Raw genomic sequence first — 23,255 nt, forward strand, 5'->3', positions numbered from 1 at the left:
GAACATTAGTGGATACTGTCGGTCTTGTATTGCACCATAAACATTTATTTAAAGGTCGGGTTGCTTTGCTGTAACATTGTGTATCTTCCTGTCAGAGTGGTGTGCTGTCCTTGGCTCCTTACGAATTTCTGTAAGTATTTTAATGCAAAGGAGTGTTGTTACTGTAATTCAAATATAGCCTTTTCTTACAGTTCCTGGAGCTGTATGTCTGCCTGGGACAGTATGAGTAAAACCACAGCCCACCCTTGCGGCTACATCACACTGAAGCGTCAGAAGGCATGTATGCCTTTATGAAAAAAATTGCTGATCAAGGAAAATTGTTCTGGTAATTTGATGCTAGGTCGCTTTGAAAGGTTTGTGTGAAGTATGCTATTAACACTGTGTATACAAACAAAACGGATTTTAAAAAGAAAGTTCAAAATTATCAGTGTGTATTGTATGTACTCAGAAACTTACCTTGCTTTTGCTGACATTAATGCCTCCAACCAATGTAAAGGTACAAAATGCTGTTTGTTACCTTTCTTCTAAATGTAAGGAGCAGTTTTAGTGAAGGCAGATACATGAAAGAGGCATCACTGAGGTTAGCTTTCTCCTTTACTATCGTTCTAGGAAAGCTATTTCGTTCAAATGGGAAAACGTTGAATGATGATCCTTCCTGCCATGGGAAAGTACTGAAATGGCTTATGGAGAGATGTGTTAGATGTTGTTGGCATCTTTGGATGTTGTTAGACGTATGACTCCTGCAGTTTCTGGGAACAGAAATCAGCAGCATAGGTGGTCCCTTTAAGTCCTGTATTCCTGTAATTTCTAATAAAAAAGATTAGGACAGATTACTTCTACCCAAATCTCTGCTGGTCTGAGACCTAATTCACACCCCCACCTCCTTTTGTCTGGGATCCTCCTGACTATCAAGTGCAAACATCTAATGGCGTGACTTCAGTGACTGCAGTAGAGTTTCAATAGTAGATGTGACCTTCAGCATTTTCAAAATTTTTCAGACATGTTTTCATAAATTTCCTCAGAATTTTTTCAGAGTGCAAAAAAGCAGCAGTTTTTAATCTCATTGATTTAAACTTTATTGTCTTTAAACAGTAATTGAATAGTAAAAGTATAACCAAGGAAGTACGAGCACGGACACTAATCGATTTGTCTGACTTAAATTTCAGTAAGAATATGAGATAAATTTAACATTTGACAGTGCTATTTGTCAAAATGTCAACTTGATAGCTGGAAAAGCCAACCATCAGTCACCTCCCCAGTATGTTTAAAATCTAACATTTGGAAACCATCTAAAAATTGCTGCTATATGAAACAGGCAGGTAAGATCCAGTCTGCCTTATAGTTTATGTTCTTTATTCTGTATTCTGAAAGAGGGAAGTTAAGATAAAACCTTTAAACTATAATCATCAGTACAACTGACCTGAGGGGATACAACCAGAGAGGCTGAGCTTTAAATAGCCTTTAAGTAGACTTAATAGGAAGGCTGCCTTTCTCCATTATCAGTTGCACACGGCTTATTGTCTTGAGAATCTTCAGGTTCCTGCTGTTTGAAAAGGTGAGTCATTTTTTATATTTATCAACAAGATTCACTGTACAGAATTTCTCTTTAAGCAGCATACTTACTCATGTTTCACCATGCCACCATTTTTAAATTTCTGCTGTAACTTTAAAAACCTAGTAAGTTTAAAATTTCAGGCTACAGTGCAAGAAGCTGAAATCTTTTTAGACTTTTTTTGGTTTTAATAGTTTATATCTTTATAAAATAGTATGCAAAAAAATACAAACACATACAGATGTGTTGTAAACAGTCTCAGGTATAATACTGCTTTTTAATTATTCAGAAGATTCATTGGCAAGATTTTGTAACATCAAAATTTCATCTGAATTATATAATACTGATCGTAGGTATGATTCACCCTATATGTTACTCCGGCAAATTCTCACACTTTATCAAAGATTAATTCTTCCCAGAGTATTTATTCCAAGCCTGATAGATCCTTCTCTAAAGTCTCTAGATGTAGTAATAATACCTTGTTCAAATAAGATGGCATTTTTCCCTGTAATATACCTTCATTTCACGCTACTGAAATGAAAGTTTTCCTCCCAAAGTCTAGTTGGCCTAGTGTCTTGAGGCTTCACACCAAGTGTGCCACCTGAGTTGCCTCAGTGGGAACCACTAACTCTAAGAACCTCAGAAAAACAGGTTATTCAGTTGTTAAATGCCCAGTTTTAAGAGCCTAGCAGAACTGAGGCCGGGTGCTGTACTCACTTTAAAGCTATGAGCAGTACTAGCACAGGGAAGCTCCCTGAAGGGATGGCAGCTTGTGGTCTCAGGCTCATCGTTTGCAAAAGAATGCCTTAAAAACTGAAGGAAGAATCTGTTGCTTTTTGTGGAATGGAATGTCAGCCTCCTTGATTGCATGTAGCTGATGACTGAAACTGCTCCGTGCAAGTTTCAGATTAATGCTCTGTAGTTCTTTTCAGGACAGATTGCTTCCCACATGTTTTGGGATGAGGTTATGCGTCTCCTGGAGACAACAGCAAAACTTTTATTGAGTGTGGGCAGGATTTCTGAGTTTATCATCTTATTTTTCAAGTAGTCCACTGAAAAAGTAGCAGAGCGCAGGCAGGTGCATAGAATAAAGTTTGGTTTGGTTTTCAAATAATGTCCAGCCAAACAAATTCTAAAATCTGCATAGTCATTGAATTTCATTTCTTCCATTTGAATCTCTCTTTGCAATAACTTCTTCTATTTGTTAATCATAAACTCATTATTTATGTACAAGTCTAAATCATGTTAAAAGCTTTCATTTTAGAAGTGGTGAAAGGTCCCATTTTCCCTTTGAAAAATGTACAGAGAAAAAGGACACTGCAGTGTTATTCTTGTTTGTTTTTCTGACTCTCAAGTAGTCTTTAATTCTCTGTTGATGATAGTGCTTTGATCCTGGAGAAGCCTGGCTTGAGAACAAAAGTGGGTCCTTAATGACCCATCTTTCAGTGTGCTTGATGCATCAGTTTCTGCTCAAGCGGCATGTGTTTGTAATATTTTTGTAGCTGCAGATGGAATCCTAGGTCATCTCTTCAGCTTTAAAAATAATGCATAATATTGACTATTTAATTATATAGTGGAAAAACAATAAATATTGATCAGTGCAGATTTCTCACAAATCCAGCTGTTGTTATGCATTTCTGCTGTCTGCTGACAGTAGTTAAATAAAAACAAAGAGTAATTTTCTGCATGTAGTGAATCCATGTGCACGGTGCACGTTATAATGATGTGTTGTCAGTGCACATCATAACACAACATACATATGTTTTGCTTTGTATTTTTCTTCATAAAAATATTATCTGCAGAGCATGTGACTATCTTGCATATAGATACAGTTTGTCAAGCTCAAGAGGAGATTAGTCACAGAGATTATCCAGCCTACAGATGTCTATATACAGTCTAGGCTGCTTTAGCTAGCAGAGCAGTACTAGGAAGCTTTGCACTGCACTGGAATGCACTCCTTCCTTCTTCTCCGTCTCTTTCAGCTCTCCCGAACCGCAAAGATGTGCGACCAGACCTTTTTAGCAATTGTATTTGGTCCATGTGACAAGTGCTCCAAAGAGAAGCCCCTTAGGGCTGTTTACATCAAATCAGAACAACTCAGCTACTGCTCACTATGTGTGGAAATGGTACGTTATTGATTTTATCAGCCAGAATGTGGAAAGACTGCAAAAAATGGGGGTTGGGTGGTCTGTTACGTTGGATTTTTCTGGACAGCAAATAAGCATTGCTAGGCCTATAGGCTGCCAAACAAACACCTCTGCAGACACCTGGTGTTTCTACAAGCCTGCAACAGAGGTAGCCCTGGGGTTTAAGGATATTTTTTATGATTCTTGATTGGAAAATGGCCATGAGCTTTTCCCCTTAGGGTACTGCGTTCCTCAGCTGTGCAAATTTGATGTGCCTGTCTAAACTCGGCTCTGAGGTGTATGTGTGCAAGTCTGTTTGGCCTATGGTCTTGAGCGTTTCCCATTACCTTTAACAGAACTTCCCCCAAAAAAGATTAAACCATTGCAATAAGGTCATTCACTAGTAACTAGGGGATATGAAGTTCCTCTAGTCTGCCTCAATAAAAATGAGACACGTGTGAAGCGCTGCCAGAACTCCTTTGTGGCCCACATTTCCTGCTGAGACCTTGTTGTCCTGTATGCTATGTGCGGCACTTGGGTGAGAGCTGGGAGCTGCTACAGTGAGGGTAAGGTGGGAAAAGGTTGCACAGCAGTGCAGTGTCTTCATGTGCATGCATCACCACAGAGGGTGGTAATGGGGGAGATCAGCAAACCTGCTAGCCTGACCAGCAGGTCCTGCTAGAATACCTGCATGAAGAAGGGATGATGTTGGAGGCTTTCTAATCTCCAGCAGTTACTGGTGAGGTGACATCCCCCACTCCTGCTAGAAAGCACTGTTCGAGAGAGATCACAGTGGGGTTTTTTAGGTGAAATACAAAGCTGAGGTCATGAACCTGTGTGGTTACTGAGGAGCTGGTCTCCAAAACTCCTTTCGTAAACTTAAGAATTTTGTTGTCCTGATTATACTCCAACTTGGAGTAGCTTTATTTTATCTTCCTGAACCACTGTACATTATCAGTTGGAGAAAGCACCCTTCATTGTTTCCTCCCCAGAGCTGGTCTCTACCGTGACCGAGTAGGGTCCAATAGTTTGTTATATTTGAGTGTCAGATGAAAGGATCTCTTCAGGAATGCTAAAAAGTTTAACTATCTGTGTTTACAAAATACTGTTTTGCAGGCAGATGTGACCACTGATTTGGTGGTTGTAGGTGGTGCAGTGTGTACAGTTTGCTGGCTGACACAGCACATTCTCATGAGTTACATTGTTTAGGAGGAAATTTAGATGTAATGACTGCAAGACAAAAGACAGTCCCTTCCTGGTTTATTTGCTTCTCTGAACTTTGAAATCGCTGCTTTGTTCAGGTCTTTCTTGGCCAGAAGCCTGTAAATAGCTATTTATCCAGTAAATTTTGGTATGACTTGATAAACGTGTGGTGGAATTGCAGGAAACTGGCTGTTTGATGTTTACAGTGCTTGCAACTTTCTCCTTGTTATACGCATTATGGAAGTTAGACTCTTTCCAGCTGAAACAGCTGCTAGGTGGAAGCAGACTGAGACTTCAAGAAGAATTGTGTCAGTAGCTAACAGCCTGTTAGGCTTGCTATTAGCGCTGCAGTAGGACCTCTGGTTGATCTGGCTTTAGCTTGCTTTTTCATATTTATTTTGTAAAATATTTAAAAACAAGTATTCAGAACACAGAGTTCTTTGCACTAGCACTGAAATACATATAGGTAGGGAAATTGTATCCTTTGCTTTTTTAAATTGTTTTTTCAGAGCTGTGGGTATGCTTTGGCTTATATCAAAATGCACAATATATCCTTGCCACACTTGTGCATGTGTTTGTGGATGCATGTGCATAATGTGGTGTATAATTGGCTGATATTTTTGCCACTTCCTGATTTGCACATCCACCAGCTAATTTCAGTCCAGCAGGTGCACACATGCATTTTCATCAGGCAGTCTTTGCGATTTCCCCAAAACCAACATATACTGAGGGATAACAGAATTGGAGATTGCTGATTCCCAGTGTTGAGATCATCCTACTTCAATTGTTTGCCTTTTAGATAAAATAATCTTTCTCCCTCTGGAGTTTTGCCTGCTTTGGAGGTGGGTGCTAATCAGTAGAAACTCAATCAGTGTTTGCTGGTTTAGTCTCCCCACAGAAGTATTAGTAAATTAGCTTATAATTTAAAAAGAGATCAACTGGTGACTTAGTGAGAGTGAAAACTTAAAGACCGAACTTTTAAGATAGGCAACAATTTGTCACATGCTGTTAGATCCTCCATTTTCCCCAGTGTCCTTATTAACGGAACAGTACCAACTTTCTTCCATGCATCCCCATCTCTATAATCTGGTGTATTTGCCATGTGTGGAAGGTGGGTTTATGATTGCAGTAACAGCTGGTTTTGCCACAGTTCTTGGTGATTAATGTTTCTATAGCAGCTCCATAGAATAAGGCCCTGTAGAAAGATGACTACTTTCAGATTGGTTGCCTCAAAATATATGAAGCCAAGGAGTCAGCTTGCCTTTGCTCCATTGGGAAGAGTCAGAGAAAAAAGCTGTCTTATAAGAAGCTGTCCTTGTTTTGCGCAACTTGGAAGCTCACTGCTGCTGTGGACATAGTAGCCAGTTTGGAAGTGGTCAGCTTTCTAGGGAATGCTGGTGGTCAGTATGAAGCCACAGCAACAAATACTTTTATGTGCCAGTCGTTACTGCACAATTAATGGATCATAACCTTACGAAATGAAGTTCAGTAACTTGTTCCTGCTTTTCCATACATTCCACCTACCATATCTGCTGTGCATTTTGTCCTGTGCCAAGGTATTCTGAAACTCATCTGAAAGCAGAGACCAGACTAAGAGAACCTATACTTTATCTGCTGCCGCTGACTGAACTGCCTTTTCAGATTAAACATGCCCTCAGCATAGTGATTCCAATAAAATGTTGTAATACCATTTACCACTTACAATTTTTTTAAGCAATTGCTAATACATTGTTAAAAGTATATTGCCTTCAATATGGTTAGGTTTTACGAAAAGGGAGAAAAAAAGCGCCTTGATTGTTTACTAAATGGTAACGTTTATTCTCTTTTAGTTGACCTAGTACTATGTTATCCTCTAAATTAACCTGACACTGGTTCATTTTATTTAAAGCTCCCAAGTGCCCTTACTCTGTGGGGTTTTGCATGTTTAGCTAATGATTACATGGGTAGTTAAGCAGCTCGGTCAGATGAGCTAATTTTTTTTTTTAATTCAAACTAATGAAATGTGCATTATGTATCACACACTTCTATAGCTCACACTGTTTGGTACAGGCTTCTCTTCCACCTCATGGCTCTGCTTATCCCTGTCATCTCAGAACTAGTATCATATATCAGTCTGAACACGTATGGTTCCCAAAGACTCTCACCTTCTGTGCTGTTCTTTGTAGATTTTTTTAATCCCATTGCCCAAGGCAGTGACACTGTTCGAATCAGTAAGGCAAGAAAGCCTGAGTTTTTCACTGTCAAATTGTTCCAGCTGCCTGACATACAGGTGTTATCTAAGCCAAATTCCTTAGAGCTGATGCATTCCTATCAAGGCCAAGAAATTTCCTAATTTTTTTGTTAAGTTTAACTTCTGAGCCCCTTCATACTTATCAGGTGTCAGAAACAGGGCATTTGTCATTGATCAGAATCCTTCAAAAATGAAGTTTCTTCTTCAAAATCTTCTCTTGCCACTCCCCCAGGACACACCTGCATCATTGAGTTTAATATAAGTGGGTTTAATTTTTCAGACATTAAGATAACACACTAGAAGCTTCCTGTCACTTTTCTGCTAAAATATGCTTTTTTGTTGTTGTTGTTGTTCTATTGGTAGCACTTTAAAAGTTCTGAGGTTTTATTTCCTTGGCACCGTCTGTGCTGGAAGGCATTTCCAATGTGCTGTTTACTCTGAGGGGCTTTGAATGATGTTCCCATATCCAGCAGTATGTGAACTCCACAGATTATACTGCCTACTTTTGCCTTTGTAATACTGTACCTAGACCAATGCAGTTTGGGATTCAAAATTTCAAGTTCAGGGTTGCCTGTGTGGCCATCAGGCTGGAGGGGTTAGGTCACACCAGTGTCTGTGGACAATGAGAAGACTGGAAATGCATCCGCTGTATCTGACTCTGCAGTGAAGGTAACGCAGCTCCTGCCTGCAGATCCAGTGACTTGAGAGAGCCCTGGAGCACATGGCCAGGCCAGGGCCTGAATTCAGCCTCCGGAGTGACAGGGAAGAGCTCTGCCCACGCATCCTGGGCGGACAGTGACACTGCTGCTAAGCCCAGTGTGGGAAAGGACTTTTATTTTCTCCCAGACCCACACTGTGTTCAGGATATGCCCAGAGTCTAAACAACAGCTGCAAACACGTATTTTCTTATCTCCCTTTCCAATCTTGGCCCATCTCCAGGTTCAACAATAGCCATTGGATTGTCTATTTTCTGGCTAAAGGGAGACAATGGGAGTCAATCTGAGCAAAGTTACTCCGTGTAGATCAAGGACAATCACTTTAATAAGAAGAGGACGTTTTCAAGGAACTCCCCTTCCAGGGAACAGAAAGCCACAAGGCCGTGTGGTGTGTCTCTGTCTCTGGAAGCATCGGCTGCTCAGTGTAGCCAGCACGTGCTCCTGATCTATACCCAAGCAGAGCCTGCAGAGCTGTGGTGCTGTGCCCTGGGCTGACACCAGCACCAAGCTGGGGGGCTTTTTGTGCCTTTTCGGGTTTTGGAAACTGGTCCCTTTCAAGGGCTGGGAAGGCCACAGACCCTAATGTGCTAATCTGTGTGTAGGGTAAAGAGGTGGCTTGTTTAAGGGCTGGGTGGGGGAGGAACTCTGATAACACGAAGTTTAAAAATGAGGAATTCGAAGCATAGTGGAGCGAGGAGTTCACAGCACAGCATCCATCCTGCTGGTACAGGAGCTGGGCCAGGGACCTTCAGGGTGACTGAGTCTCCCAGTGGCCCCTGCCCATGGGAGTGTAAGGGAGTGATGCAGCTGAGCTGGAATTTGCTAAGCCTGGACAGGATCCGTCTTCCCAGCCTGATGCTTTAAAATGCCATTGGGGTAACCCATGATTCCACACACACAGCTTCTGTGTGCAGCTTCTGGTAACAGACCAGTTTGTGTACGAGGCAGAAACCTTCCCCTTTTGCCCGTGTTTCGGGGGAACGAAGCCCCTGGGCTGGGCTGTAGAGCGGGACCCCGCGGGCAGGCAGTGAGGTGGGGGCTGGCGGGGCTGCGGGGGTGTGTGTGTGGGGCAGCCGGGGTGGGCTGCGGGGGGCTGCCGGCCCTGCCGGGCGTTGCTCCGCACGGCGCCTGGTCAGGTGCTGGGGGAGCCCCCGGGCCAGCCCTGGACGTCAGCGCGGGGAGGGGAGGGAGCCCGGGCCGGCTCCGGCGGCGTTGCTGAGGCAGCAGGAGCCTCGGCAGCATCCCCGGGAGCCAGGCGAGCAAACTCCTCCTCCCGCCGCGCTCAGCTCCCCTCTCTCCCCGCTTCCTTTGCAAAGATGGCAACCGAGGGGCTGCACGAGAACGAGACCCTGGCATCGCTGAAGAACGAGGCCGAGAGCCTGAAGGGCAAGCTGGAGGAGGAGCGGGCCAAGCTGCACGACGTGGAGCGTGAGTGGGGCCGGGCCGCGGGCGGCTGCCCCGGGCAGGGAGCGCGGCCGCCGCAGGGCCGGCGCGGCGGGCCCGGCCTCGCCGGCGAAACGGAGCGTCCCGCCGGCGGCCCGGGGCGGCAGCGCGGCCGCGGCGCGGGGAAGGCGGGCAGCCCGCTCCGCAGCGGGGCGCGCAGAGCGCTGCCCACGGCGCGCCGCCGCTCCACGCCTTTGCTGGAGCGCGGCCCCGCGGCCCGGGCGGTGCGCGGCCCCGGTGCTCGAGCGGTGCGCGGCCCCGCGGCCGGCGCGGTGGGAGGCGGGCGGGGGGCGCGGGCGGCGCAGCCTCCCTGGGCGGGCTGCCCCCGCCGCGGGGCTGCGGCCTGGCCGGGGCCGCGCTCCCCGCACGCCTCCGGGGTGGTGATGGTGGGGGAGGCGGCCGTGCCCACCCCCTCCGTCAGCGCCGGGATGCGTTTGCATCGGTCTGACGCCCGGCCTGGCGGCGGAGACAAAGGTTAAAGCCAGCCTGCGGGAGGCCGGTGGGGATTTGCTTTCGCCAGGCCAGAACCTCCCCCCGGGTGGAAGGGCTTGGCAAGTAACCTTGTTGCCGAAACCGGCCCCTTTTCCCCACCTTCCCGCAAGGAAAGGGCTGGCAGGGATGCGGTGCTGATGCCGTGGTGCGGGCAAGGGGCTGCTCAGCTGGCCATGCATAACTCGCTGCTGTCAGCTGCGGCTGCGAGAGCCATGGCTAATGGCACAGAAATGACACCCTGAGAGAGCCATGGCTAATGGCACAGAAATGACAGCGGCAGATCTCAGCCCTGACCCCCCCTATTCAGGAAAAAATAAGCTAACCTTATTTTTATGGAGCTGCTCAAATAGGTATTAATTAATCTGTCCTGAGATATAAAAATAATTTTATAATTTCATTTCTATAATTGCAATGATATATTGCAGAAGTGTTTTTTTTGAGAAAAACCTGCCAATTACTGCATTCCTCTGAAATCATATAGCTCACTTCATTAGAAATATCAGTGGGTCATCAAAACTTTTATTTCATCTGTTTTGATGCCTTAAATGCTGAAAAAGAATCTGAGCCTGTATCCAGTGATGTAGCTCTTAGTGTTTAGCAAGACTGAGGGACTGGCAAACGTTCTTAAATTTCAGGTCAGGGAGGGTTAAAAGATTTTTTTTCCCCTGCAGTAAATAGAGCATTTTCTTGCCTAATTAGACAATCATATCTTATATGACTGTCCTATCAATGGGAATCATTAAACAGATGGAGGTGGCCTCATTGCAGAAACATTACCATAAATCATCGTATTCCTGCAGTATAATTTCTGTATCGGCAGTAATGGGGCCTCTGTTTAACAGACCTCTGAAGCGTACACTTAAATCCATTTTTGCTCACAAAGAGTTTTGACCTGTGATTGCAGTGATACCATAACTGCATGTCATTGATCATCATAGGGTATTTGTGTCTTTCTTGTATGTAAAATCTGTAAAGTTACGTTGGAAGCCCCTGTTTCCATAGCCATGATGTGATTTCTAAGACAAAAGTCTTGTGCTGCTGTAGAACAGTGCTCCCTCATCATACTTTATATTGTTGATTCTGTGTCAGAACATCTTTGCACTTGAATTATCCTCAAGAACTCAAAAACTATTTCTGCGGAGGTTGTGAATTTCAGAATAAAGCACCTTTTCTATTTTCTGGCTTCCCGCCCCCCCATCTAAAATTGTATCTTTTGCATTTTTTTGCTCTGATCATGACTTTCCCTCTATGGTTCCCAAAACAAACAGCTGGCTGAACTACGATTGCCCTTATTTGTTCAACTGGTTTTGAACAGCAGCCCTCAAAAGTGTGGATAGGAAAAGGAAATACCAAATGCGCATTTGATTTACAATCTTACAATTTTAAGTATTCAATTCTATTGCTTAAAATTTCAGGTGTAGATAAGTTTGTTCTGTTTGCGCAATCCACAAACTTTTAAGACCAGAAGAGACCATTAGGACCAACAGACTTCCAGGGAAGAAAAGGTCAAAGACCCAGTAGTATCTGCATGAAGTCCACACCTCCTGTTCAGGCCAAACGATGTGTTTTAGAATAGCCTGTTTTATCTGGACCTTTGTAAAACCGCTCAAGCTACTTAGTGGCTTTAGGTGATCTACTTGCTGAGTGCATAATTTTCAACTATCTTGAAACAATGTTGGAGAATGCTTCAAAATAATTATCTGACTAAAACCTGTGCTAGGCGGGTGCAGGATTATTATGGCTGTGGTTGGAGATAAGCGTCCTCAGAGAATCAGTAAGGCTAAACCAGACAATTCCACAGAGTCTCGGCTGCGTTGACATAATGGAAACACTTTGTCCATTGTCTGTTAAACATTTGTTTTTCCAGATATGTTCTGGACACAAGCATCTTTCCAGCTGCCATAATAACCCCCTGTCCTGTGTTTTCATGCCTGGTGATCGGATCATTTGGCAGGTTTCCATGGGCAGAAATAGGGGGAAATGTATCTTTTCCTCAGTGGGTTTATATAGTACTTTCTCAGAAACTTGCTTCTGACCTCTTTTTAGAGATGGGCTGGACAAATTGTCAGGAATGGTGGACAGCACTTGTCCCCTGGCTGAGTGAGAGTGGTTGAGCAGAGATTTCAGGTGAGAACACGCTGGTGCAGCCTGTGGGGCTGGTTGTTTTGAAAGACAACTCTTGAAAAGCTAATCCACTAGAAGTCAGTCTCTGCCTTAGGCAGAAATTGCTTCCCTGACCCCGTGCCAGGGAAGAATCTCAAAGTTCCTGGTACCTGCTTTCTTGCTGGGACAGCCCTTCCTAGCCCATGAGCTTTCTTGCAGCTCTAGAAAAATGTGCAAGAGTAAAGCAGCAACGCAGCCCCAGAGCAATCGCCTGCAGTACGGGATGTGGAGCTCAGCCTCCAGCAGGTCTTGGAAAGCTGGAGATTTCCTCCAGCAGCTCATGAAAAGCATGTGAGCTCCTGCATTTATTTCAAAAGGTTTGTTGGGCATTGCCTCTTAGCTAACAGCAGCTGGATCATCTTAGGTTTCAGCGTGGACAAACACGCCACGCGGGGAAGCCCTGGATCCTATTAGCTCTTCTCTAGAGCGAGTCCTTTTTAATTCTGGTGCCAGGGTCTTGCCCCAGGACCTCTACTCTGCTGTGAGGCTTGAAGCAACTCTCACCCTCCCTGATGCCCCCTGTAAAGTGTGTCAGAGCTGCCCAGAGTTACATCATGACGCACGCTGGGTGAACAGTGCTAGAGCGAAGCAAATGGATTTCCTCAGATAACGCTTTCTCCTAGGCACGTGCAGATGACCCCAGCATGAGGCATCAGGGTTGTATGGGACAGCTTTGAGTTGTCAGCTGCAGTGGGATGAATCTTACGTCAAAGTGAATTTGCACAATTGGAAATGTAAATTTGTTGGGTTTTTAAGAACATCAGCTTGAATGTACTGCTGTCAAATGAGGTATGAAAGAACTGATTTCGCCACCAGAGGATGCTACTCAGGGAAGTTGCTTGCCTGCCCTTTCTGTTTCTCTTTCCCATAAAAGAAAAAGCTGGCCCACCCATGAAGTTCCTCAATGTCCACAGACACTGTTGAGAAGTTGGGTGGCGCACTCTTATAGCAAATGCCAGGATTCCTGGCTCGTTCTGAGCTGTGTCCTGGCCCTCAGTGCTCCCCTGGCCACCAGAAGAGATGGCACAGCAGAGAAGTCGTTTCCAGCGCCAGCGGCTAGCACGTGTATCCCACTGCGCCACCGCTGTGATGCTGAGAGCTGACTGCCACTGGGAGTCTCACATCCAGAACAAGTGTTTTACTATTGAAACTTTGGAGATTTGATGCTCACCACCTTCTTTTGTATGACTTTTTTTTTTCCTCTCCAAGAACCAGTAGTGGTCTTCACTTCTGCTGATACCTTGAGGCATGTGTTAGACTGGAGGCTGCCTGTGTACTTTCAAGCCTCAGTCAGGTTGAGGATTTCCCAGTAAGAGGGATCAAGGGAGTAATCTGTTTTCCAGTTATACCTGGGTGCGTGGTCTGCAAGGGCTCCAGCTGCTACAACCCTGGAATTCAAGCCCTGAGTGAATTCATCCTTATTTTATCTGGTGAATATGTTCATACACTGCCCACCTTGGTTTTACGAACTTCCAGCTCTGAAGCAGAGCTCATTGGCTTGCACCATAAACTCAAACTTCATTGATGAATTCCTTCAGGTGACATTACTCACAAACAGAGATTTGCCAGGGCAGAGCTTTGATGCAGGGTGCTTTAACCATCAGCTGTTTGCAGTTCATCAGGTGGCAGAGCGTGTGGAAGCACTGGGCCAGTTTGTGATGAAGACCAGGAGGACCCTGAAGGGCCACGGAAATAAAGTTCTCTGTATGGACTGGTGCAAAGACAAGAGAAGAATTGTGAGCTCTTCCCAGGTATGCTGGTGAGCGGGTGTTTTTCAAAGCTAGTGTTGGGCACTATACAAACCTGTTGTCTGTGCTATGTATCACTCTTTGCAGATGATACCCGTGTGTAATGGAAATGTTTTCAAGATGCCCTTAAAGCAGTTCATTGGCAATATATTTGTTCAGAGAGCATAAACCCAAGCATCTGATCATCGCTATACCGGTTGTAGCTAATACCCTAAATATTTTTTGTCCACTCATATACAGATTTTCCTCATATCCCCTACTACAGTGGAAAATAGAGAGGGCTCACGTGAGGCCGCTTTCATTTCCTTGTTCTCTACAGATAAAATATTTAGTAATGATTTCAGTTTGTGTGTTCAGAGAACATAATCAGGAAAAAGGAAGGGAAGAAATGTTGATTCTTCTAGAGATTTCTGCGCACAGAAATTTCTGCTGCAGTCTGTATGATTAGTGTGACCTTGAAAATCTCAAACATCCTGCCAAAATTACTGCATTTACTTGGGCATTTTGAGAAACAGTCCTAACACCTGCTCAAGACCAGTCTCATGAGCTGGAGGAGGTAATGAGATAATTGCTTTCTAGATCCCCTGGTTCGTTCTGAGCCCAGTATGGCAGTGAGTGAGCTTGTTGCATCTCACAGCTGTTCATTGACCTATATGAAATCTGTCAGGGGTCTCACTTGAAGGATAAAAATAGGCAATCTGCATTGCAAGCCACCTTCAGTTACTGTGAATTTTTACCATTCATGGTGATCTCAGCAAAGAGAATAATTTTAAATAATGTCATGTTTTTTAAAGTGGTTAAAATGTCAGTGTGTAGATCAGAAAGCTGAACAGGCAAGTTGTAATGCATTTTTGCATTTTTTACTCTATTTTAAGAACTCTAGTGAGTCCTGGTACAGCAACAATTGTTGCTCAGTAACAAACATTTTGCTTTCATGGCACAGGGAAGGTAGCGGTATTATGTGCATAAGGCAAAGTAGCTGGCGTGAGCGTAGCCGGCATACACAAAGTGGTTGTGTTGCTCTCTGTGGAGGGTTCTTATGATGGCTATTTAGTGATTGTATCAATGGATAATTGAAGGTTAAGTAAGTGTAGTGAGAAGTAAAGGGAAAACCAGGAAAAGACAGGAAAGGGAAGATGAATAAACAGTGCAGTGTCCATAAATAGTCCCTATGTGTGCTGCCAGCTCAGCAAGTGATTTGTAATACAGGTCACCTCTTGTAATTGTAAGGCCGACAGATACCACTTGGGAGAGGTGGCCGGCTTTGCAGGTGGCAATTACAAGCTGGGAGAAACACGTGGTGGCTGAAAGGAGCAAGTGAGGGCTCGCTAGGGACAGTTCCCTGAGGCGATGGTCCTGTCCATGGCGTGTGCTGCGAGTGAGGGGAGTTCTCATAAACCCCTTAAAAGGGAAGGGAAAAAATTGAAAGATTAGATCATCATTTAAGCTGTCATCAGTCATCTCAGTGAGGAGGAAATACGCTTTTCTTCTGGTCAGAGAGGTAACGGTAACTGGTTCTCCTGAGGAGTGTCTCCTCAGTGCTCTGGTGGACCATTGTGCTGTTGTTAACATGGAGACAAAAATTTCATGATGTGACAGACTGGGGGATGGAGATGAGCAGAGGAGTTTTCCCTAAATTTGGAAAGTAGGGTGACAGCCATGTCTGGAAGGCCTCAATTTCTCTCTCTTGTTTGTATGCTTTCATTTAGGATGGGAAGGTGATCGTGTGGGATTCCTTCACTACCAACAAGGTAAATGAAACTTCAGCAAAAGTTAGATTTCTGTGCACAGGGCAAATGGTGGTGGGATAAGATGGAGGGCTGAAGGGATCAGACGTGTCAGAGAAGGCAGCGGGACGGTGGGATAACATGAAACATCCACCAGCGCCTCAAACGAAGGGGCCCAGGGCAAAGCACCTCCCTTGGCCTGTCTCTGAGCAAAGTGCCTGTCAGGGCACTGGAGTCTGGCGTGCTCTCCAGCAGGAAGCTCTGATCCAGCCTCTTCGCTGGCAGGGAGGGCTCCAGCCGGGGGCATAGCCCAGCCAGCAAAACAGAGGCCTCTCCTGGGTAACCCCTGTAGCAGGTGCCATGTGTGATCACCCAGCATCCTTCGGCCATGGTGTTCGCTGTGAGATGGTGCTGCTGCTCCTCCAAGCCCTGCCGGGGCTGCCTCGCAGCACCCTAAAGAACAACTTGTTTGTAACTCACTTTTACACGTGCAGCAGCGGTGGCCTCTTGCTGTATGCTGCTGTCCTTGCACTGAGCAGAGAAATGGTGACATCCCAGTTTAAAGAGGTGCTGTGTTTCAGGAACACGCAGTGACGATGCCATGTACCTGGGTGATGGCATGTGCGTACGCCCCATCTGGATGTGCCATTGCTTGTGGGTAAGTTCCCAGTTTCCGCAGCTGCTTACACAGAGAAGCTTGATTTGCAGTGGCGTCCCCGTGCCTTCAGATGCTGACAGCTAGGAGTTCGCGTGCCTTGCTTGTGGGTGGAAGGACTACATTCAGTGTCTCTGATTCTGTTCCCATAATGGCTCGTACACATTATCTCCCCTGACTTCAGTGCAAGAACATTTGTTGTGTAAGCATGGAAAATAATCCTCTTTCAGCATTTATATCATGGGTTAGGAATTTTGCATGCATGCAACTTCGCTGTTCCAGTTTGGTTGTGTGTGTTGGATATATTTTCTAAGGGAGAGAGGTTTTAACCCTGTTCTTCCTTTGTACTCCTTCTCCTACGACATAGAGAAGGTTAGTCATTAACGATTACCAGCACAGGAATAGATCTTGCCAAGACGGGGTGGGGAGAAGAAACCCCATCCCTGATAATCTTCTCCAAGTTTTCTGAGGGCTCAGGTTTGAAAAAATTGAGTTCATGCAGGGGAGAAAACAAAGAGATGAGATGCTGGCAAACCATCTTTTAAAAAGGGACTGGGTGGATCAGAGAGACAAAGCAAGTTTGGGGTGAGAGAAGGGAACAAAGGGAGACTTTACTGTGCAGCTTGACATCTAGGAAGCAGTAGGCACAGGCAGGGAGGCTGCAAAATGTGTGTGGAAGGGGAGTCCAGAAACTGTATATTCCAACTCAAGTTCGAAGGATGGCAAGGAAGCTCTGTCTTGAGACTTGTAAGAGAGACAGGGAGGGCATATATGCATTGCACTACCTAATTCCGTATTTCTGTTGTGCTGTCAGTTAAGTGCTGTGCACATAATATAAGGCACAGAACCAGCACCTAGGGGTGTACTGGGATCCCAGGCACTGGGGCTGGCCGCTCTACTGCGGCTTCAGAAAAGGCTCACGTACAAGCCAGAGCCTTCAGAAAAGAGTCCCATGTCTGGCCTGGGAGACACAGCTTAACTGGTGCAACTGTCCGGGAGGTCAGTAATCCTGTTGCCTTTTTTCCAAACTCTCCTAAAAGCCCTGTCTTCACACCCCCTACTTGCTATACCATCTTTTCCTTAGGAGTTAGGTCAGATTTGTTAAGGTAGATAAATAATGATGCTGAAGTACTGATACATCTTGCAGTGATGGATGTCAACAGAGAAATGGCGGTCTGGCTGTGTGTGAAACATTAACCCTGAGGTGACTGCTTCCTGGTTTATACTTTTGTAAGGTTTCATTCAGTGCCATTTATAAACTCGATGAGGGTAAAGAATACTGAGGCGCAGCTGTTCGAGTTCTGTAAAGTAGCCAGCCTGGTGAGGCAGCTGGGGCTTCCCTGCACCGGGAGATCCCGGACAGCACAATACAGGGAAGTCGGTACTTGTAAGGGTTTGGCAGCGCAGCACTGACAGGTGGTTTCCTTCTTATCACCACTCGCCTTTTGTCGTTGCAGTTTTAACCAGTTCTCTCTGTTATTGCTATTATTACTCTCTTTAGTGGCCTGGACAACAAGTGTTCTGTGTACCCTCTGACATTTGACAAAAATGAAAATATGGCTGCAAAGAAGAAATCGGTTGCAATGCACACAAACTACTTGTCTGCCTGCAGCTTCACTAACTCAGACATGCAGGTAAATGCATTCCCTCCCTGCTGCTCACCGTCCAGCAACACCTAACATCAGCTGCACTCGTACACGGTGTAAGTAACCTTCCTTGCACCTGGAGCGGACGGGGCCACGTCCTGCCCCATGCAGGGGCTGCTGGAAAACCCTCGCTGGGGGCAATGAAGGTGCTGCAAAAGCTGCTGTAAGGAACTGCTGGTCACAGCCCATGGCCAGGCTGTCATACCTGCACCCTGCAAAGGCCTGTCGTCTCTGCAGACAGAGCTAACTGGTACCAGTGTGTTCTCTGCTCGCTGGGTCTGTGCTGGCTTGTACTTTCAGGAGCTCAGACTAACACCAATAGTTAAAAACCCAGTTCATCTAGGGCTAGGTTGGGTATGTGCTGTGCCAACTGATGGAGGCTGTGTTGTTTGTCTGTTTTGTCCTGGACACCCAGCCAACTTTGCTTTTGCTTTCATTCTTAGGATTTTTGTTTGTACCAAGTGAGATATTTGAGCTTGAGGGTGGCCCCCCAGGGCCAGTCCTGTTGGGCGTACATGCAGTGGTTTGTGTCCTTGAGGGAGAGGAGTGATGCTATCCCCATCTTGCAGCTGGGGGCTTGGAGCACAGAGGCCCACAGTGGGAGACGATGGCAAAGCCAGGAACTAAGTGCAGGTCTTCTGAGGCCAGGCCAGCCTGCCTCTGTAGTGAATATCTCAAAAGATCTCTTTCTCCAGGAGCACAAAAGATGATGAAAGGAGTCAGGATAATCCCCTTGTCCTCTTTGTTGTTTTTTTTTAATTTAATTGAAGCTCTGCTCAGCGCAGCTTTGCAGCAAAATAAGTGGTAGAAGGGAGCGTTTTCATTGCGCTCTGTGTCAGCAGAGCTGCTGGAAGGGGAACAACTTGTTCCCTTCTTCCAGATATTTGAAGCTCTTCTGAAGGAGTTACCGGCTTTTATTGCTTCTATTTCAGGACATGAGATGCCCGAGAGTATGTTGTTGTTTGTCATTCTATGGTTTCTGTAATGACTCCGAGGTGCTAATTTAAGTCCATTGCCATGGAAACCAGTGGTAGAGGTACCCAGCGCTCAGGCTTGCTTAGCCCTGACCTTACTGTGAGGAGCCCTGCATAATTAGAGCAGTCTAATTTAAGTGGAAAGTTTTTTATGAGATAAAAAAAGGAATACTGGTTTTCTTGTCCATACCTATATGCATCATGATTAAATCCTATGAAAGGAAAAATAGATATTGATTTTTCGTAATAAGAAAGAAAAGTTGGGGGTTTTTTTCTCCATATTAAATACAGTGAGCCACATTGATATTGAAGGCAATGTATTACTGTGGTTAAATAATACCACAGTGGATTGAGGTGCTTTATATTCTGAAGACTTTAAAAAGACATTTTCTTGTGCCCGATAGGCTTAGAAGTGATCATTTATATCACTGAACGTTATTGTTGAAACAAATACATGCAAGTGGATTGGCCAGGCTTCTGTTAGGATACTGTTATGCAAGGGATACTAGAGAATCCCAGGTTTCTTATCTTTTTCCTTTTACATAACAGCCTCAGAATTAAAATGATTCACTGACTCTGACAGTGCAGAGTGCAACAGGCTCTGTGCCTGCAACAGCACTGTGCAGGAGCCTTCCCAGCTGTGTGCGGAACAGCTCTGCTCTCCTGGCTCACGCCACCGAGGGCTGCGGTACCTGTCCTGGAGCAGCCCTAGCACATGGTGGAGGTGTCCCCTAGCCCAGTGTCCCTGCAGCTGCTGCTAGGTGCGGTGAACACTGCTGCTCTGCCTCGGCTGCTCTCTTAAACCACAGCTTGGTTTTCCCTCAGAGGAGTGAAAGACAGGGGAGGAGCGTAAGGAGTTGGTGTGCATATAGGCATCTGACAGTGCAATAGAAAGAGGGGAGATCTGAAGGTGGTTCATCATTGATTAAAGCCACTCTTGGGCTGTGTGGGTGCTGAAAGAGGGGTCCCATCCTTGCTCCTCATCATGTTCCCACCTCGGCCGAGACCGGCGCTGAGCTGCAGGGCTGGGCAACCATGCACTTTGTTCTTGGTGCCCCAAATCAGTCTTGCCAGCAAGAGCCTCCCCCGCCTCAGCACGCAGAGAGCTAGGGAGCCTTGCTTCCTAAATTAGGTATCTGCAGCTCTGCAGTGTGATAATGCTCCCCACGTGACGATGCTCCACGGGTATTAATAGCAACAGTTAATTGGGATCTCAAGTGCCTTTCACAGGGCAGCCAGCCATGCTCCCGGCGCAGGGAAGCAGGATGCAGCCTGTGGCCATGCAGAGGAGGCAGAGGTGAGGGTGGCCCCTCTGCCCTCAGCGCTGCTGCCAGCCTGTGCGTGCTCCTGGCGAGCAGGGGCTGTGTCCCTGCTGTCCCCTGCCCTGTGCAAGTCCTGCCTCTTGCCACCAGGCGCCAGGCGAGGATCCCCATCCCACACTGCTGGAGCCCCTCGTGCAAGCAAGCCAGAGTCTAATAGCAAAGGTTGTTAATTCACTTCTGGTTCTGGATTTTTGGAGGGTCGTTTTTGTTTGGCTTGGTTTGGTTTTGTTTTCAATGGTGATACCCTGAAGTTGAGCCCATGACATTTCTCTTTAGGCACTAGCCAGAGCTCTGAGTTGACAACAGACCCTTCCCTTACACCTTTAGCTGCTCCTATTCCCCTCGTATCTTTCTTACATGCTATTACAAGAGCAAATCCTCAGAGCTGTAAGTCCTCATTGCTCAGCCAAGTACAAATATTCCTCAGAACAGAACAGTTCATTGATCTAGGCTCAAAAGCTGGCCAGAAAGACAAGTCAGGACTTTCTTCTGCTGTTACCATCTGAGAGCATTAGCGTCTCTGTACTGCAGGATTTAGAACAGTCTGTTCTGCAGCTTTGCAGACCTCTGTTTATGGGAGGAGTTTTCAGAGCATCTGTCAAACATGTTCAGTGTTTAACCTTTATGCAACACTGTGAATGGTTTCATGATTGTGTGATCATTTTCTTCTTGAAAAGTGTTTTCTTTTTAACTTTTAAGTACCCGCTGGGATCCCTTGAGTTTCACTGACCATAAGAAAAACCTGTGTACAAGACTGAGAGCCCTCCTGAGTTTACCCTTGCCTCCCTCCACACCAGTGCACAGGGACCCTTTCAACCTACAGAATTTGTGATTGCATAACAGCTTTGGGTGCCAAGGGGAAATTTTGAACAATTGAGCATCATCAGGATTTAGCCACAATAACAAGCACTCATCACATGTGCTTTCTACAAGCACTGTAGCAGATGAGGGAATAGCATGTGAGCTATGTTCGGTCAGTGTATGTTCAAGCCCTTTCACACACAAATGGTTTTGGACAAGTGAGAGGTGATGGACTTACAAACAACTGTCTAGACAGGCTTACTTCCCTTTCAGAAAATCCATGTCATAAGCCCAATTAATTGGGTTTAACCTGGCTGTTTCAAGCACCAAAAAAAAAAATTTAAACAGGTATACTTAACTCCGACAGTTCTTCTCTTTACCCAGGTTGAATTCCAGCAGCCTAAATATGGATAGGGTTACATACAAGGGCAGGCAGGAATACCAGTCTGGTTCTACCTCCTTTTTGGAGGATATGGAAATGCCAGCAGATCCTTACTGCCATCAGTTCTCCGAATCCCACTGCACAAAACTGACCATTATTGAAATGTTGTGTAGGTACAGCTGTGTCAAAACAGCTCTCATTTCCACTCTAACTTCTTTCCTTAAAATTAAAACCCACAAACCGTGCTTAGATTCACATTGGGTTTATGGCGTTGATTTATTGCATAACATTTCATTACATTACTGCTGTTCCTGGTGTGTGTATAGGATGTCAGTTGTTTTTTTGTGAACTTGAAGATCATCTGCTGATTTTTGTGTTGTGACTCTTCTTGCCACATCCTACAGATCCTGACAGCAAGTGGAGATGGAACTTGTGCTCTGTGGGATGTTGAGAGTGGGCAGCTTCTACAGAGTTTCCATGGTCACGGAGCTGATGTCCTGTGCCTGGACCTGGCCCCTTCTGAAACGGGAAATACATTTGTCTCTGGGGTAAGCAGAAGCTTCCTATCACAATATGAAATTAAGGAACGTGGCAGGGAAAAGGCAGCAAGGCAGGGGGCTCGTGATCTTATTGAGAGAGTGCTGGAGTATGTGTTGGAAGCCCTGGTGCAATCCACTCATTGCAAGCACATTTTCCAAGCTGGAGCAAATTAAACCCCTGACTGTGGGGTCAAACCCACCCAGCCAGTCTGACTGCAGTTCTGCTTACTTAGCAAATTCCACCCCACACCAAAGCAATCCAGCTCGAGATCAAAACAACGCCTCTCAGGGGAAGGGAAAGGCTCAGATTTAAAGCAGCGGGCTCGTACTGCAGCGGAGGTGTGATAGGAGCCCAGCACAGCAGACTTGCCGCGTTTGGCTCCTTTCTCATGCCCAGCTCTCTGGAGCTGGATGGGATGTGCCAGGCGGCTGCTCAGGGCATCAGAGTGGGACTGCAAATAACGTGTGTGCCACTGTGGCCCTCAACTGCTCCCCAGAAGCCAAGGGGTACAAGTGGACACTGGCTAAACCCTTGTACATGCTGGAGCAGGGAGATGAGGTGTGGCCACATCTTCAGCTGTTGCTGAGTCCCCCGTGCCTTCCAGTGGTACCAGAGGCATTTAAAGCTCCTTCATCAGTCAAGCACTGCCTGCTCCCTGTCCTGGCCCAGAGGAACACCCAGACCTCTCTGGTGCTGCAGGACTGCTCTGGGAAGGTACCCAGGGCATCTTCTGAATCTTGCCCTGCTGCTGAGGGGTCGCTGTTCCTGGGCAGCCAAGCCATTGGCATGCAGCCTGGCAGCCAGGCAGGCAAGGCACAAAGGTGAGTGGGATGGGGCTCCGCTCCTTTTTTGAGCTGATATCCGTCAGAGACTGAGTGTGCAGAGACAGAGGCTGGCAGGGGCCGAGAGATGACCTCTCTTACTGGAGACAGGTTTCTACCAGTAACTTTGCTGAAGGGACCTGGTTTCTGAGCCCCACCAGCGCTGGCCCAGGGCTGGCTGTATGCCTGCTGATGGAAGTGCTGACCATGGATTAGGGGATTCCACTTGTGCTCGGAGTCATGGTCCCATCCCTACACAGTAAACCTGTACCTCTTCTGTAATGGCTCTTTTATCAAATTTGGCTGGCCCATCAGGAGCAGAGCCCAGCACGCTGGCCCACTTTGCCTGCTGCTAGCACAGCTGCTCCGAAACGTGACTGAAAGCTAATTCCATCTGAGTGCATTGCTCCTCCCTGGCTTTCCTGTCACTGAGCTTGCTTCCCAGAAAGGATAGATTTGTTCTCCCTGGGAACAGCTCAGCTTATTATAGGGCAAAGAATCGCAAGCAGCTATGGTACTGCTAAGAGAATATGTCATACTTGTGTTGATGTTAGCAGCTTGGGCATGTCTGTGCTTACAGGGACTCGCTTAATTCGTCACATGCAAAAACCACTTCAGTGCAGATCTGTCTTGTATCATGTCAATGCAGGTATAGCCAAAACAGGGCAGCCTGAAGGTATGATGGTGTCGAGAGACTCGCTGTATGTTGTGCCT

General features: G+C 46.1%; 1 protein-coding gene across 3 annotated transcripts in view; it reads left to right on the top strand.

Moving 5' to 3' along the window:
- Positions 1–57: 57 nt before the first annotated feature.
- GNB5 (G protein subunit beta 5) overlaps positions 58–23,255 on the top strand; it is a 31,268-nt gene continuing 8,070 nt past the window's right edge. For 2 of the 3 annotated variants that reach the window (XR_013929393.1, XM_080395080.1), the window contains exons 1-7: positions 1,588–3,678; positions 9,144–9,255; positions 13,540–13,676; positions 15,383–15,424; positions 15,982–16,058; positions 17,557–17,689; positions 21,585–21,728. Coding sequence is in view for 2 of the 3 variants with exons in the window: in XM_080395080.1 (XP_080251206.1) it covers positions 3,502–3,678; positions 9,144–9,255; positions 13,540–13,676; positions 15,383–15,424; positions 15,982–16,058; positions 17,557–17,689; positions 21,585–21,728 (822 nt within the window). In the remaining variant the exon portion in view is untranslated. Of the gene's footprint in view, positions 1,556–1,587; positions 3,679–9,143; positions 9,256–13,539; positions 13,677–15,382; positions 15,425–15,981; positions 16,059–17,556; positions 17,690–21,584; positions 21,729–23,255 lie in introns of those variants that run through there. The other variant, XM_080395081.1, reaches the window with a different exon arrangement.

This window comes from Falco punctatus (genome assembly GCF_963210335.1).
Source record: "Falco punctatus genome assembly, chromosome: 7".
NCBI classification, from domain to species: domain Eukaryota; kingdom Metazoa; phylum Chordata; class Aves; order Falconiformes; family Falconidae; genus Falco; species Falco punctatus.